General features: G+C 59.2%; 3 protein-coding genes across 4 annotated transcripts in view; 2 read left to right on the forward strand and 1 right to left on the reverse strand.

Moving 5' to 3' along the window:
• TFE3 (transcription factor binding to IGHM enhancer 3) overlaps window positions 1-120 on the forward strand; it is a 7788-nt gene extending 7668 nt beyond the window's left edge. The window contains exon 7 of the mRNA XM_065570998.1: window positions 21-120. Within this exon, the coding sequence (XP_065427070.1) occupies window positions 21-120 (100 nt within the window). The remainder of the gene's footprint in view (window positions 1-20) is intronic.
• A 164-nt stretch (window positions 121-284) lies between these two features.
• Window positions 285-10328, forward strand: SYP (synaptophysin). The gene is made up of 6 exons (XM_065570999.1): window positions 285-299; window positions 675-799; window positions 2410-2608; window positions 3703-3894; window positions 4097-4400; window positions 9894-10328. Exons 1-5 carry the CDS (start codon window positions 285-287, stop codon window positions 4394-4396), a joined length of 831 nt encoding a protein of 276 aa, XP_065427071.1. The 3' UTR covers window positions 4397-4400; window positions 9894-10328.
• Window positions 10329-11637: 1309 nt separating this feature from the next.
• On the reverse strand, window positions 11638-14009 carry LOC101952094 (three prime repair exonuclease 2). Of its 2 annotated transcripts, none has more exons than XM_024112209.3 (2): window positions 13102-14009; window positions 11638-12801 (listed from the first exon to the last, which is right to left on the reverse strand). In XM_024112209.3, the coding sequence occupies exon 2, from the start codon at window positions 12797-12799 to the stop codon at window positions 12128-12130; it is 672 nt and encodes a 223-aa protein (XP_023967977.2). In that variant the 5' UTR covers window positions 12800-12801; window positions 13102-14009; the 3' UTR covers window positions 11638-12127. The 2 variants fall into 2 exon arrangements, with proteins under 2 accessions (XP_023967977.2, XP_005282427.3); XM_005282370.4 differs by having other exon boundaries at window positions 13098-14005.
• Window positions 14010-14029: the final 20 nt, after the last annotated feature.

The following is a 14029-nucleotide window of genomic DNA, read 5'->3' on the forward strand; positions in this document are numbered from 1 at the left end:
CCTCCCCACCCCCCCTCCAGTTCTGGATCAGCTCCCGACTCCCCCACGTCCTCCAATTCTGGAGTAGCTCCCGGCCCCCCCCTGCTGGTTCTCGAGCAGCTCCTGGCCCTCCCCACCTGATGATTGTGGAGTGATTCCAGACCCATTCGCTTGACATTTCTGCCGTATTATGGACCCATTTATCCAGCTGGTTGGGGAACGATTCCAGGGCCCATGGACCCTGCTGGTTCTGGATCAGACCCACGGGCCCAGCCAGCCTGGTATCCGCCCCCCAGAATGTCCGCATGGGCCCATCCGCAGTATCCCCCCCTTTCCACTTCCAGCGCGCGGGGGGGGCGGGGGACAGAGGAGTGCGGCCGATGCAGACAGATGGACAATTGGGTCAGACAGGTTCTTATCTCGTCCCAGCACTCGGGGGGATTAGAGGGGGCGGGACCCAGCTAACCCTCTATAATTACCCACAATTCCTCTCCGCTCCACCCGCCTCCTCCTCCCCGAGGCGGGGTTATTAATCCTGGTACCAGCTGGTGCTCCTACCCCGCTCTCCACAGCGACCCCCGCTGGGAGAGGCCAGAGTAGCCGGGAGCTCCCCCCACAGCCGGCGCTCCTGCCCCACGCCCCGCAGCGCCCCCTGTGGTCTCACCCGCCCCATCTCACCCCATCTCGCCCCACAGCTCTTTGCTATCTTTGCGTTCGCCACCTGCGGGACCTACAGCGGGGAATTTCGCCTCAGCGTTGAGTGTGTGAATAAAAGCGAGAGCGACCTGAACATTGAAGTGGAGTTTGGCTACCCATTCAGGTGAGCTGGGCGTTATACTGCATATGGACCGGCCGGTGGGCTGTTACGCTGCGTAGGGACCTGGAGACTTTTGATGGGTAAGGACTGGGATGGGACAGCAGCTGAGATTCACGCTGACTTTGGCTCATAGAGGCCTGGGCTGTATATTCAGCATATCAGCTGGCACCTCCTATACAGGCTGGGGCTTTCTTCACAGTATATGGACCAGCATCTCCTTGGTCAATTGTTCCAATGGTGACTTACGCTCACCATTAATAACTGACACCTGATTGCCAGGCTGTATTCTACATACAGACTGCCCTGGACTTTGACTTCGCAGTCAGGATTAACGCTCGGAACTATTCCTGGGAAGCCTGGGCTGTATATTCAGTATATTGACCGACACCGCCTACACAGCCCAGGGCTGTATTCTGCATACAGATGACCTTTGTCTTTAAGATAGGCATCAGGATTTACGCTAGACACTATTCCGGGGAGGCTGGGGATGTATTTATAGTATATGGACCAGCATCTCCTTGACAGACTGGGCTGTATATATGGTATATGGCTTGGTGCCTCCTACACAGAGTGAGGCTGTATTCTGTGTGCAGACTCCTGCCCTTGAGTTTCAGGTAGAAATCAGGATGCGCATGGGGCTCTGTCTCTGGGAAGCCAGGGCTGTATTTCTAGAATATATGATGTGGTTCCTTCTGTACAGACCAGGGCTGTATTTTTTGCACGGCCTGCTCTCAATTTTCAGTGACAATCAGGATTCATAAGGGTCGCTATTCCTGGGAGGTCTGGGCTGTACATACAGTGTATAAACTGGCATCGCTTATACAGATCTGGTATGTATATCCCATATATGGACCGGCACAACCTACACAGGCCAGGCAGTATTCTGTATACAGTCTGCCCTTATCAGGGTTGACATTGTGTGCTATTCCTAGGAGGTCTGGGCTATATTATGCTCAGGGTTGACATTGTGTGCTATTCCTAGGAGGTCTGGGCTATATTATGCACAATATATGGACCAGCATGTCCTATGCAGCCCTGGTCATAGTTACTATACACGGACTGGTACCTCCTACACAGATGGGGCTGTATTCTGTAAACAGACAGCCTTTGTCTTTGTGTTAGTGGGTCAGGGTGACATTGGGCCCTATTCCTGGAGGTCTGGGCTATATATAAGAAATATATGGCCCAGCACCTCCTACACAGACCTGGTCCATATATGGACCAGCATTTCCTACACAGACTTGGTCCATATATGGACCGGCACCTCCTACACAGACTGGGCAGTATTCTGTATACAGACAGTCTTTGTCTTTTGTTAGTTGTCCTGATTGACATTGGGTGGTATTCCTGGGAGGTCTGGGCTGTATATCCAGCATATTGACTGGCATCTGCTATACAAAACTGGTCGATATTTGCTGTATATGAACTGATGCCTCCTACACAGACCGGGACTGTATTCTGTCTACAGACTGCCTTTGTCTTTGCATAAGTGGTCAGGGTTGACAGTGGGCTCTATTCCTGGGAGGTCTGGGCTATACATACAGGATACGGACTGGGACCTTCTCTATGACTGAGCCCCCTGCCTCATCTCCCCTCCAATCCTCTCCCTCAAGACTCCACCAGGTCTATTTCGACGTCCCAGCCTGCAAGGGGACCGAGGTGGAGAAGGTGTTCCTCATCGGGGATTATTCCTCCTCCGCCGAATTCTTCGTCACCATCGCCGTCTTCGCCTTCCTGTACTCGCTGGCTGCCGTGGTCGTCTACCTCTTCATGGAGAACAAATACCGGGAGAACAACAAGGGCCCCATGATTGTGAGTGTGGGGTGCACAGGGAGCAGGGGGCTGGGCAGGGGGTGCTCTGGGCAGGGGCGCTCTCCCCGGGCAGGCAGGGCCGTGCGCTGGGGAGCGCCGTGGGGCAGGGGGCGGGGCTGGGCAGTCAGGGCCGGACACTGGGGGGGCGCTGTACTGCAGGGGCTGGGCAGGGGCGGGGTAGGGGGCAGGGCAGGAGGGGCTGGGGCTGGGCAGGGGGCGGGGTTGTGCTGCAGGGGGCAGGGCAGGAGGGGCTGTGCTGCGAGGACCGGGCAGGGGGCGGGGCTGGGGCAGGGCAGGAGGGGCTGTGCTGCGAGGGACGGGGCAGGGGGCGGAGCTGGGGGCGGGCGGGGTTGTGCTGCAGGGGCGTGGCAGGGCGGGGTAGGAGGTGGGGCAGGGGCGGGGTTGGGTAGGGGGCAGGGCAGGAGAGCTGTGCTGCGGGGGCTGGGCAGGGGCGGGGCTGGGGGCGGGGTAGGAGGGGCTGTGCTGCAGGGGGCGGGGCTGGGGGCGGGGTAGGAGGGGCTGTGCCTGCAGGGGCGGGGCTGGGGGCGGGGCAGGGCTGGGGGCAGAGCAGGAGGGCTGGCTGTGGGGGGCAGGGCAGGGGGCAAGGCTGGGGCAGGGCAGGGGGGCAGGGGTAGGGGCGGGGCAGGAGGGGGCTGGTCTGGGGAGGCAGGGCAGGGGGCGGGGCTGGGGGTGGGGTAGGAGGGGCTGGGCTGGGAGGCAGGGCAGGGGGCGGGGCTGGGGCAGGGGCAGGGTAGGGGCGGGGCAGGAGGGGCTGGGCTGGGGAGGCAGGGCAGGGGGCGGGGCTGGGGGCAGAGCAGGAGGGGCTGGCTGTGGGGGGCAGGGCAGGGGGCAAGGCTGGGGCAGCGGCAGGGGCGGGTAGGAGGGGCTGGGCTGGGGAGGCAGGGCAGGGGGCGGGGCTGGGGGTGGGGTAGGAGGGGCTGGCTGCGGGAGGCGGGGCTGGGGTGGAGCTGTGCTGCAGGGGGCGGGGCTGGAGGCGGGGCAGGAGGGGCTGTGTTGCGGGGGCAGGGCAGGGGGGGGGCAGGAGGGACTGGATGTGGGGGGCCGGGCTGGGGGCTAACCCCGCTCTCCCCCAGGATTTCGTTGTCACCGCTGTCTTCGCCTTCATGTGGCTGGTGAGCTCGTGTGCCTGGGCCAAGGGTCTCTCCGACGTCAAGCTGGCCACGGACCCCGACAACGTGATCGAGGGGCTGGAGGTCTGCAAGAAAGAGGGGAACACGTGCAAAGAGCTGAAGGACCCCGTCATCTCGGGGCTCAACACTTCTGTGGTGAGACCCTTCCCCAGCCAGCCAGAGCCCTGGGGGGAGCCGGCGCCCCCCAGAGGGGACAGGCCCCTGCCCCATTCCCCGCCCCCTGAGCCAGCCAGTCCCCGCTCTGGGGCTGGATGGGAACTGGCGCCCCCTAGAGGGGACCCCCTCCCTGCTGTGCATTAACCCTTCCTTCCCTCGCTCTGCCTCCCCCGCCACCCAGGTCTTTGGCTTCCTGAACCTGGTGCTGTGGACGGGGAATCTCTGGTTCGTGTTTAAGGAGACGGGTTGGAGCGCCCCCTTCGCCAAGTACCCGCCCGCCGTCCCGGAGAAGCAGCCGGCTCCGGACACCTACGCCGACTCCTACAACCAGGGCTCCGGCTACGTGCAGCAGGATTCGTACGGCCAGCAAGGCGGCTACCAGCCGGAGTATAACCAGCAGGGCTACGGGCAGCCCGACCCCTATGCCCAGCAGGGGGGGTACGGCCAGGCCGCCCCCACTTCCTTCTCCAACCAGATGTAGGCGGGTGAGTTAACCTGGGGTGCAGGGAGGGGGGTTGCGTTGTGTGGACGCAGGCCAGACTTACAGACTTCGGGGGAGTCTATCCTGGAAGCAGCGACGCTGGATTTGGGGAGCGTGGGGGTCGCGGGCCAAAAGAACTAGGGCGATGTTGGGGTGTATAAACAGGCGACTCTCGAGTGGGAGCAGAGAGCTGATTTGGCCTCCGGATCTGGCCCTGGTGTGACAACGGCTGGGATCCCGGGTCTGGCTCTGGTGCGACAACGGCTGGGATCCCGGATCTGGCTCTGGCTCTGGTGCGACAACGGCTGGGATCCCGGGTCTGGCTCTGGTGCGACAACGGCTGGGATCCCGGGTCTGGCTCTGGTGCGACAACGGCTGAGATCCCGGATCTGGCCCTGGTGCGACAACGGCTGGGATCCCGGGTCTGGGTCTGGTGCGACAACGGCTGGGATCCCGGGTCTGGCTCTGGTGCGACAACGGCTGGGATCCCGGGTCTGGCTCTGGTGCGACAACGGCTGGGATCCCGGGTCTGGCTCTGGTGCTCGCAGTTCAAGGAGGACGTGGATCAATCGGGGAAGGGCTCCGAGAAGAACCGCGAGAATGATTCAGTCCCTGAGAGCGAGAGACGCCAGGATCTCCCGCTGTTCGGCTGAACAAAGGGAAGGTGAAGGGGTGAATTGATCCTGTCTCCCGGGGGAACAAATATCTAATAACGGGCTCTCCCGTCTGGCCCTCAGAGGTCGAACGCAATCCAGTGGCTGGAAGATGAAGCTGGACAAATTCAGCCTGGAAATCAGGTGTCCGTTTTTAACGGCAGGCGTAATTCACCATTGGAACAATGTGAGCAAGGGTCACGGTGGATTGTCCATCACAGGCGATTTTTCAGTCAAGCTGGGACGTTCTAACTAGGGTGACCAGATGTCCCGATGTTATAGGGACAGTCCCGATTTGGGTTTTTTTCTTATATAGGTGCCTATTACCCCCCATCCCCGTCCCGAGTTTTCACACTCGCTGTCTGGTCAGCCTAGTTCTAAAAGATCAATTCTAGGAATTATTTGGCGGCCGTTCTGTGGCTTGGGTGATACAGGAGTTCAGGGTCGATATTCACACTGGACGATTCTGGCCTTGAAATCCCTGAATCTATAAGCAAACTGGGAAGGGTCCGATTTGCCCCCGTAATGTCACCGCGCCGAACAAACAAACAAAATATGTCCATCAAGAATCAAAATGTATACATGGGCAAAGCCAGAGAAATGGGTAAAAGTGAAAAAGTGCTTCAAACCCATCATTTCAACTGTGAACATTGAAATCAGTTAAAAGAAAAGTTCTTAAAGCCCGTAGTTTTGCACAGCTATGAACATTTAAATGGATGAAAATTGAAAAAAATGCTTAACCCGCAATTTTAACGGTGAAAATTTAAATTAGGAAAAATAAAAATGTGCTTAAAGCCCATAATTATGCACCACTGTGAAAATTTACATCAGTGAAAAGATTAAAACCCATCAGTCTGATGGTGAAAATTTAAATTGGTAAAAATAAGAAAAGTGCTTAAAACCTGTAATTGTGCAGAGCCGTGAAAATTTAAATCCATGAAGATCGAAAAATTGCTTGACACCCATTCTTGGGCACGGCTGCTAAATCGCAATCAATACAAGTAAAAAATACCAATGCTTAAAACCCATCATTTTAGCTGTGAAGGTTTACATTGGTTTGAAAAATTGCTTAAAACCCATCATTTTGCACAGTGGTGAAAATTTAAATAGGTAAAAAAAAAAAAAAACTTAAAAATAACCATCAATATTGTCCATCAAAATTATATTAAAAAAAATCAAATTCTGCCAATCCCATATTAACGAATTCCGTGTCTCGCCTTTCTCAAGGACTTTCCATTTTGATCGCTTCGCTAAAAAAAAGGATTCGAGCGTTGAATTTAACTGTATGGAGTTTTATTAGCTGTGCATAACAACAACCATGAAGCGTGCAAGATAGAAGGATGCAAAAATGGTGTCGCGCTATGATTTGGCATAACATAAACCAGACAGTTGGTCGATCTACCCCTCCCACATTTCCAGAATCAAATAACACTTATCCTCCGTCACCAGCTTGGAAGGTGACTTTGTTTAGAATAGTCCCTCGCTTGTGCCAGTTGCTTATGAAATCTGGGGTTGCTAACACAATCGAGGAAAAAGAATCTAGATCTAAACAGAAGACATAAAGGTCGTGTTCCCATTGATCTGTAGTCAACCTTTTAACCTACTTCTCCATGAGTTATATTAATAGAGTCATCGACTCTGTCCTCCTGTGTCACACCTATGGCCTTTCTCCTCCTTCCCTGGCTCTATACTGACTTCTCCTAAAACCTCACGCAAAAAATCATGAGGCGAGGAGTTCCAATGGATTACATCATAAACTGGTGCTTCTTTGGGTCTGCTACAGATTCTCAGAAGGGACCATCGGGATTATCTAGTCTGACCTCCTGTATCACACAGGACTTCCTCCAAATAATTCCTAGACCAGATCTTTTAGATCTTGATTTTAAAATTGCCCAGGATGGAGAATCCACCACGAGCCTTGGGAAATTCTTCCAGTGGTGACTTATCCTCACCTAGAGCTTGTGAGGCCATAGAAACCGTTAAGCCTGGTGGGATGTTTCCCAGTCAAGAGGAACTTGTTCCGTTTGGGAGCAACTTTCCCGCAATCTCGAGCAGCACCCGCTCCAGAACAAGGACCTTCCCAGGGACGCCGGGACAATCTTTAAAGCGCGTGTACTGACACCTACACGTCCTGATTAATTAGCTACCCAGCTTCAGGTCAAACAGCATCCAGGAACCAAGCCACTGTCTAGAACAAAGATTCTATTTGCAGAGGAGGCGAGTGTCCCGGACGTGATTGAGATTTCGTAGCGCTCCGGTGTTTTGCCTGCGTTAGCGTTTTCTGCTCTATAGCACAGATCTGTCGTCGTGTTAAGTTGCTTCCCAAGGCATCTCGCTACTGAAAAAGAGGGGGGTGTCCAACCCGTGTGTTGCAACCGACCTTTCAGCCCGCGGTCGAAAGGCCTTGGATTGAACACCGATGACAGACGCTCATCTGCCGGGCTGAGACCATCAGGATAACGACCCTCCTGCCCATGTTTGACGTACGACGCTCCTGCTAACACACCCAGAACGACCTTAGGCGTTTTTGTGGCCACATCCTGTGGCGGGCTCTCCTTCAATCTGTGAGCTGCTCTAAGCTCGAGATCCTCTTCAGCCATCCCACCGTTAGCCGGCGATGCCCCCGGCGTGGGACTTTTCCTTCCGACGCTCGGCTCGCTGTGAATGGCCTCTTGTCGCATTCAGCCCCGTTCTCCAACTTGTCCTGGTCATTTTCAGTTCCCCAGTGGGCTGGCCACCTCTCCCAGCCCGGGGTCACCTGCAGCTTTGAGCACAAACTCTCGCTCCAGAAACACTGGTCGAAAATCAAATGGGCACAAATACAGACAGACAGAGCTCCGTTGATCCGGGCGGACAACCAGCAGCGTGGCCTCTTCTGCAGATAGAGATCTGTGAACCTTAGGCTGTTCCTACGGGTGCAAACCTCCCCCAAATTCGTGTCCTTCGTACCCTAAGATTTTATCCCGAGGCTGTCTGCCTCTGCTGTCCACAGTCGTCGGAGATTTGTACCTGGTGTCTAGCCACGTTTCTGTCCCTTGCCCATTATCTGCACAACCCTCGGCAAAATGCACCTTGATCTCTGTGGCCGCGCGGACAAAAGCTACTGTAATATACTGGGGGTCAGAGCAGTGGTTCTCTACCCTTTTGATACCAGGGAGCGCCCTGAAAGTGGGAGGAGCCACAGGTGCCCGTGTCGGCCCAGGATACTAGACAGACAAGACGGGGGGGAACATCTTTGATTGGCCCGGCTTCTGCGGGCAGACGAGACACGACGCGTCTTAGGCCCTACGAGGACCCGCCCGCTCGGTTACCGTTCGCAGCCGGAGTCAGGGACACAGTCTGGTCATTTTCAGGCTTTCAGGAAGGGGCCCGGCTGGGTGCCCCAAGCCGGTTCCTCTTCTTGGAGGTGCTGGTCTGGGCCAGGCCCCGTGAAGATTAGAGACGCCCAGCTGAAGCGAGAGGTCATGCAACCAGGGGGCCGAGGCGTCCTCGCAGCTGCAGCCAGCGTCTTCCAGCCCCTTCGTGCGACCCGCCTCGCCGGAGGCGCTGGGTCAGGCCACATTGTTCTTTGTGTGCCAGCCGCCCGTCGCCTCCGGGGCCTTCCGACCCTTCTCCCTCACCCTCCACGGCTAACTGTGACACCCCGGTTCCTATACGTCCTGCCAGTCGTCTTTTCTCCTGACCTCAGCAGGAGCTCGGACCTCCCGCTGAACCGATTTGGGCCCTGATGGGTCGGTGACGCGGCTGATTGCTCCGTGCCGATCGGGCGTCCCTGTAATGGTTTCACTTCCTTTTATTCACCGCCTCTCCCGGCCTAGCTGTGGTGACAAGGCAAGGTAGAGCCATCTTTCTTCACTTCAGTCTGAACGCAACAGCCTCTCCCCGGCGGTTAAGCCCCACGGTTACAATATGTTCCCCTTACACCCCGCGCACCGTGTTTGCTTCACGTCGCTCTTGTCCCTGCTGTATTGGGTCACGTTAAGAGCCAGCTATTCCGTTCATGTCTCAACGGCCAGGCGGAGGCAAAGCAGCGGCTCGTGGCCTGCGGCAATCCGTGAATTCACCGGCTCGGGCCCTCAGGGGCCGTGGTGTGAGCTGATATCTAGGAGACCCACTGCGCTGGGGTGGGACCATGGCTGTTTTGTATCTTGACCCCGCGTTGGCCTGATTCTTGGGGCCAGGCACCAGAAACCCCACAGATCCTCAGTCCTGATCCAAGCCCCTTCCCCGGGCATCAGGCCGTGCCCTCCCCATGAGAACAGCGGTGTGTGGGCAGAGATCACTGAGCAGAGTGGGGTCACCTGGAGAGCGGAAGGACATCAAAATGGCAGGAGAGGCTGAGATGCAGCCATCTCTGCGGTGGGGCGCAGGGGCTGTTTATACAGGGCGCCCGGCACTCAGATGCGACCGCTTCTGGGGAGAGCTGTTTAGTCAGGGATCTCGTGCCCTCTGCTGGGTTGTTATAATTGGGGGTGCCCGCTGCAGAGTGCGGGAGGGGTTAGCAGACTCAATCTGGACCCAGATGGACCCCCCGAGGAAGGGAAATGGCACGCCGGGTGGGGGGTTGCCTTAGAATTGCTTTAGCATCCTGTATTTCATAGCAGGAGCTGGTTCTGACCCACTGCACCCCCACTCCCCACCCGCCCCAGAGCCGGGGAGAGAACCCAGGAGTCTGGGCTCCCAGCCCGCCCTGCTCTGACCACTACACCCCGCTCCCCTCCCAGAGCCGGGATAGAGCCCCAGTGAGTGAAGAGGGGGGGGGGGCGCATCCATGATGCGGCGCTCGCTGTATGTGCTCTTATTAATGACCCCTCCCCATCTTTCTCTCTCTCCACCCCGCCCAGGTCTCTCCCCCAGCAGGGGGCGTCGTGAGGAGAAGACGCCTGTCCCGTCCCACCCCTGCCATGTCCCCTCATGTGGGGGGGCTGGCAGGGGGACCCCAGGATGAATGTAGATGTTTGTGCTGTTTATATATATTATATATATATATATATGAGAAAATACAACTCTAGATAGCTGTGCACCCCCCCACTTCCCCGCAGCACCCCAACTCCAGACAGTTGTGCACCCCCACCTCCCTGCCCTGCCCCCAGCACCCCACCTCTTGCCCTTTCACCCCCCCCACTCTAGCCAGTTGTACACCCCCTTCCCTGCCCCCACTCACCCCCCAACGCCCTCATCCCCTGAGCACAGCTAACTCCGTGCCCCCCTCCCCCTCCCCCCCCAGCACCCCCCCATTCCTGGCTATAGATAGCTGTGCCCTGCACCCCACCCCATCTTTTGATGGCTGTGGGGGAGATTTCAGGGTTCAGGGGGATCAGCAGCTTGGGGGAGATTTGGGGGGCCCAGCATGTTTGGGGGACTGGAACTGAGTGGGGTACACAGGGCAGGGGATGGAGGAGGGGCATGTGGGGAGTGCTGGGGGGGGGTAATTTAGGGCCTCCATACCCACCCCATTCCCCGCTGGGGGGAATGTCACGCCGAGGGGGGACTCTAGGAAGTGGGGGAGGGGCACCCCCCCAAACAGCACCCGTCACCCCCCAAACAGCACCCGTCACCCCCCCAAACAGCACCCGTCACCCCCAATCCATGCCCCTTCTGCAGTGACCAGTCGTGGTGGGGCAGACTGGGGCCTTCCCATGGTAGCCCGCTTTCCACTGGAGGGGGTGTGGGGAAGGTGGTGTAGAACCCAGGTGTCCGGGGACAGTCTATCTATATAGCCATCAATCATCGATCTCTTCCCTGCCCACCTGCCCATCTATCCCCATCCACCCTGTATCTATCTGCATCCACCCCCTCTATCTATCTATCCACCCATCCCCATACACCCCCCTTTATCTATCCTCATCTATCCCCGTACACCCCCATCTCTCTATCCCCATCCACCCTGTATCTATCCATCCATCCCCGTACACCCCCCCTTTATCTATCCTCATCCACCCCCCATCCATCCCCACACATCCCTTCTATTTCTCCCCACCCACTGTCTCCATCCCTTCCCCTCTTAGCCCCCCCCTCGTCCCCGGGCCCCCCTGCCCCCCGGAAGCACTGCCTCTATATCTCTATACGCCATGTCTGCGCTCCAAGTCGTGCCGTGCTCGTGAGTTTTGGTTCGTTCGTTCAGGCCCCCTCGCTCGGTGTCGTGAGATTTATTTTTCCTCCCATCTCCGCCAAAAGAAAACTGACGTCGACAAAGTAAAGACAAGGACACACTAATAAACCAGCGAAGCCCCCCCATCATTCCGCCAGCGTGCCCCCCAAAATATAGAGAACAAAAGTAACAAAAACCAAATAAAAAGAGAAAGAGGGAAAACCTTTCAAAGCTTCTCCAGTCTGATTTCCAGGGCTGGGGTGCGGCTGCTTCTGGGGTGGGGGCTGTTTATACAGGGACCCTTCACCCAGCGCCGAGATTCAGCTGCCTCTGGGGTGGGGCGCAGGGGCTGTTAATACAGGGACCCTTTGCTCTCTGCTGGTGGACCTGGGAACTGCAGTCTTTTGGGGTGACAGTCACATGCTGGACACCTGCACCCCGATTTCCCCCAGGGCCCCAAACCCGACGCAAAGACTCAACTCAGCAAAGCATGCGGCTCCGAGCCTGGTGTGTGTTTATTAACAGGAAAAACACGGGGGGGGGGCATTCAAATCAGTTGCTCAATAAAATAATTTCATTACCCAACCCCAGATCCCTGGATGATCTGACGAACGGAGAGAGGCGTCCACAGGGAACCCAGGAGTCCGGGCTCCCAGCCCCACATCCCCACTCTAACCCGCCAGACCCCACTGCCTTCCCAGAGCCAGAGAGAGAACCCAGGAGAACTGGCTCCCATCCCCCCCTGCTCTACCCACCAGCCCCCCTCCCCTCCCAGAGCCAGGGAGAGAACCCAGGAGTCCTGGAGTCCCAGCCCCCACTGCTCTAACCTACCAGACCCCACTCCCCTCCCAGAGCCAGAGAGAGAACCCAGGTGTCCTGGTTCCCAGCTCCCACTGCTCTAACCACCAGACCCCCTCCCCTCCCAGAGCCGGGGAGAGAACCCAGGCATCCTGGCTCCGACCCCACTCCCCTCCCAGTCCAAGACGCTCACTGCGTGGTGGGGAGGTACATGGGGGTCACGTCCCCCCAGGCCCGGGCCTTCCCCGCCGCCCAGCCCATCAGCTGTGGCGCCCTGGCGAGGAAGATGGCGATAAGGGTGCGGACGTCTCCCTCAGCCGAGTGGGCCCCGTCGGGGTCCCTCCCGAAGAGCCCCCGGAAGAGCGCCCCCAGGCTGTACCCCCCCTGACCCGCCAGACCCAGCTCCTTCATGGCCTGCAGTGTGTCCAGGCAGCCGGTGGCGGGGGGCAGCTCGGCCCCAACGCGCGCCAGCTCCGTCCGCAGCAGGGGGAAGTCGTAGCTCCAGCCGTTGTGGGCCACCAGGCAGAGCGGGGGGGCTTGGCGGGCTAGGAACCCGCCCAGGGCCTGAGCCACGGCCCGGTCCAGGCCCCGCTTCCCGTTCTCCTCCAGGTCCTGCTGGCTCAGTCCCGTGATGCGGGCGGCTTCCGGGGTGAAGGGCTGTTGGGGGTCGATGCACAGGGTGAGCTGGTCCAGGACGCGGGGCAGCCGGGGGGCGGGGGCGTCCTGCGGCGGGCACTGCAGGAGGGAGTGGCGGTGCAGGGCGAAGAGAGACAGCTCCGTGATGCGGGGGCGGTCCGGGGGCAGGCCGGTGGTCTCCAGGTCGAAGAAGACGAAGGTTTGGAAATCTTGGGGGGCCATCATGGCTGGGGAGGAAGAGGTGTGTGAGCGGAAGCTGGCGATGCGGCTGCCTCTGGGGTGGGGCGCGGGGGCTGTTTATACAGGGAGCCCATGAAAGGGGTAGAGTAGGGAGCCAGGACTCCTGGGTTCTCTGCCTGGTTCTGGGAGGGGAGTGGGGGCTGGTGGTTAGAGCAGGGGGGGGGAAGCCAGGACTCCTGGGTTCTCTCTCTGGTTCTGGGAGGGGAGTGGGGGCTAGTGGTTAGAGCGGGGGGGGCAGGGGAGAGGGCTGGGAGCCAGGACTCCTGGGTTCTTCAGCACTCACCCACCACGTGACTGCAGTTAAGTTTCTCCCTGGCTGTGTGCCTCAGTTTCCCCTCTGTTGTGTGCAGATAGCTCGTCTCCCGGCTGGTTGGTGTCTCCTTATCTGCTCCCCGGCGCTGTGAGAGCTCTCGGGGGCGGCGCCAAGGAGGGCTGAGGGTCGGTCACTTGCCATCTGCGGGGGCGGGGGCCGGTTCCTCGTTCCCGGGGAAACCGAAACTGCCCCAGGCAAAGCGATGAGTCACCGGGGCTCTTTTCGGAGTCAGCTTCCCCTTGGGGGTGTGGGGGGAACGCCCTGCTAGCGCCCAGGGAACCCAGGCGTCCGGGCTCCCAGCCCCCGCCCTGCCAGCGCCCAGGGAACCCAGGCGTCCGGGCTCCCAGCCCCCGCCCTGCCAGCGCCCAGGGAACCCAGGCGTCCGGGCTCCCAGCCCCCGCCCTGCCAGCGCCCAGGGAACCCAGGCGTCCTGGCTCCCAGCCCCCGCCCTCCCAGCGCCCAGGGAACCCAGGCGTCCGGGCTCCCAGCCCCCGCCCTGCCAGCGCCCAGGGAACCCAGGCGTCCGGGCTCCCAGCCCCCGCCCTGCCAGTGCCCAGGGAACCCAGGCGTCCTGGCTCCCAGCCCCCGCCCTGCCAGCGCCCAGGGAACCCAGGCGTCCGGGCTCCTCCGCCGCTCCCTTCCCGCCACCATGAGACCCCACCCACTCCCCTCCCGGAGCACAGATGGGACCCAGGCGTCCTGGCTGGGTCCCAGCCCCCAGCCCAGCTCTGGGGCAGCAGGAATTCACGGAGCCACAAACAGCCCCGGGCCCCGCACGGCAGCTACTAGCCACGTGGGGAAACTGAGGCAGACGGTGGGGGGGAGGGGCAGAAGGTTGCACGAGGCTTCCGGGCGCCCCACCCCGCTGGGATCCGGGGGGGGGGGGAGTTTCCCGGGGGGGG

The sequence above is a fragment of the Chrysemys picta genome, chromosome 17 (genome assembly GCF_011386835.1).
Source record: "Chrysemys picta bellii isolate R12L10 chromosome 17, ASM1138683v2, whole genome shotgun sequence".
NCBI classification, from domain to species: domain Eukaryota; kingdom Metazoa; phylum Chordata; order Testudines; family Emydidae; genus Chrysemys; species Chrysemys picta.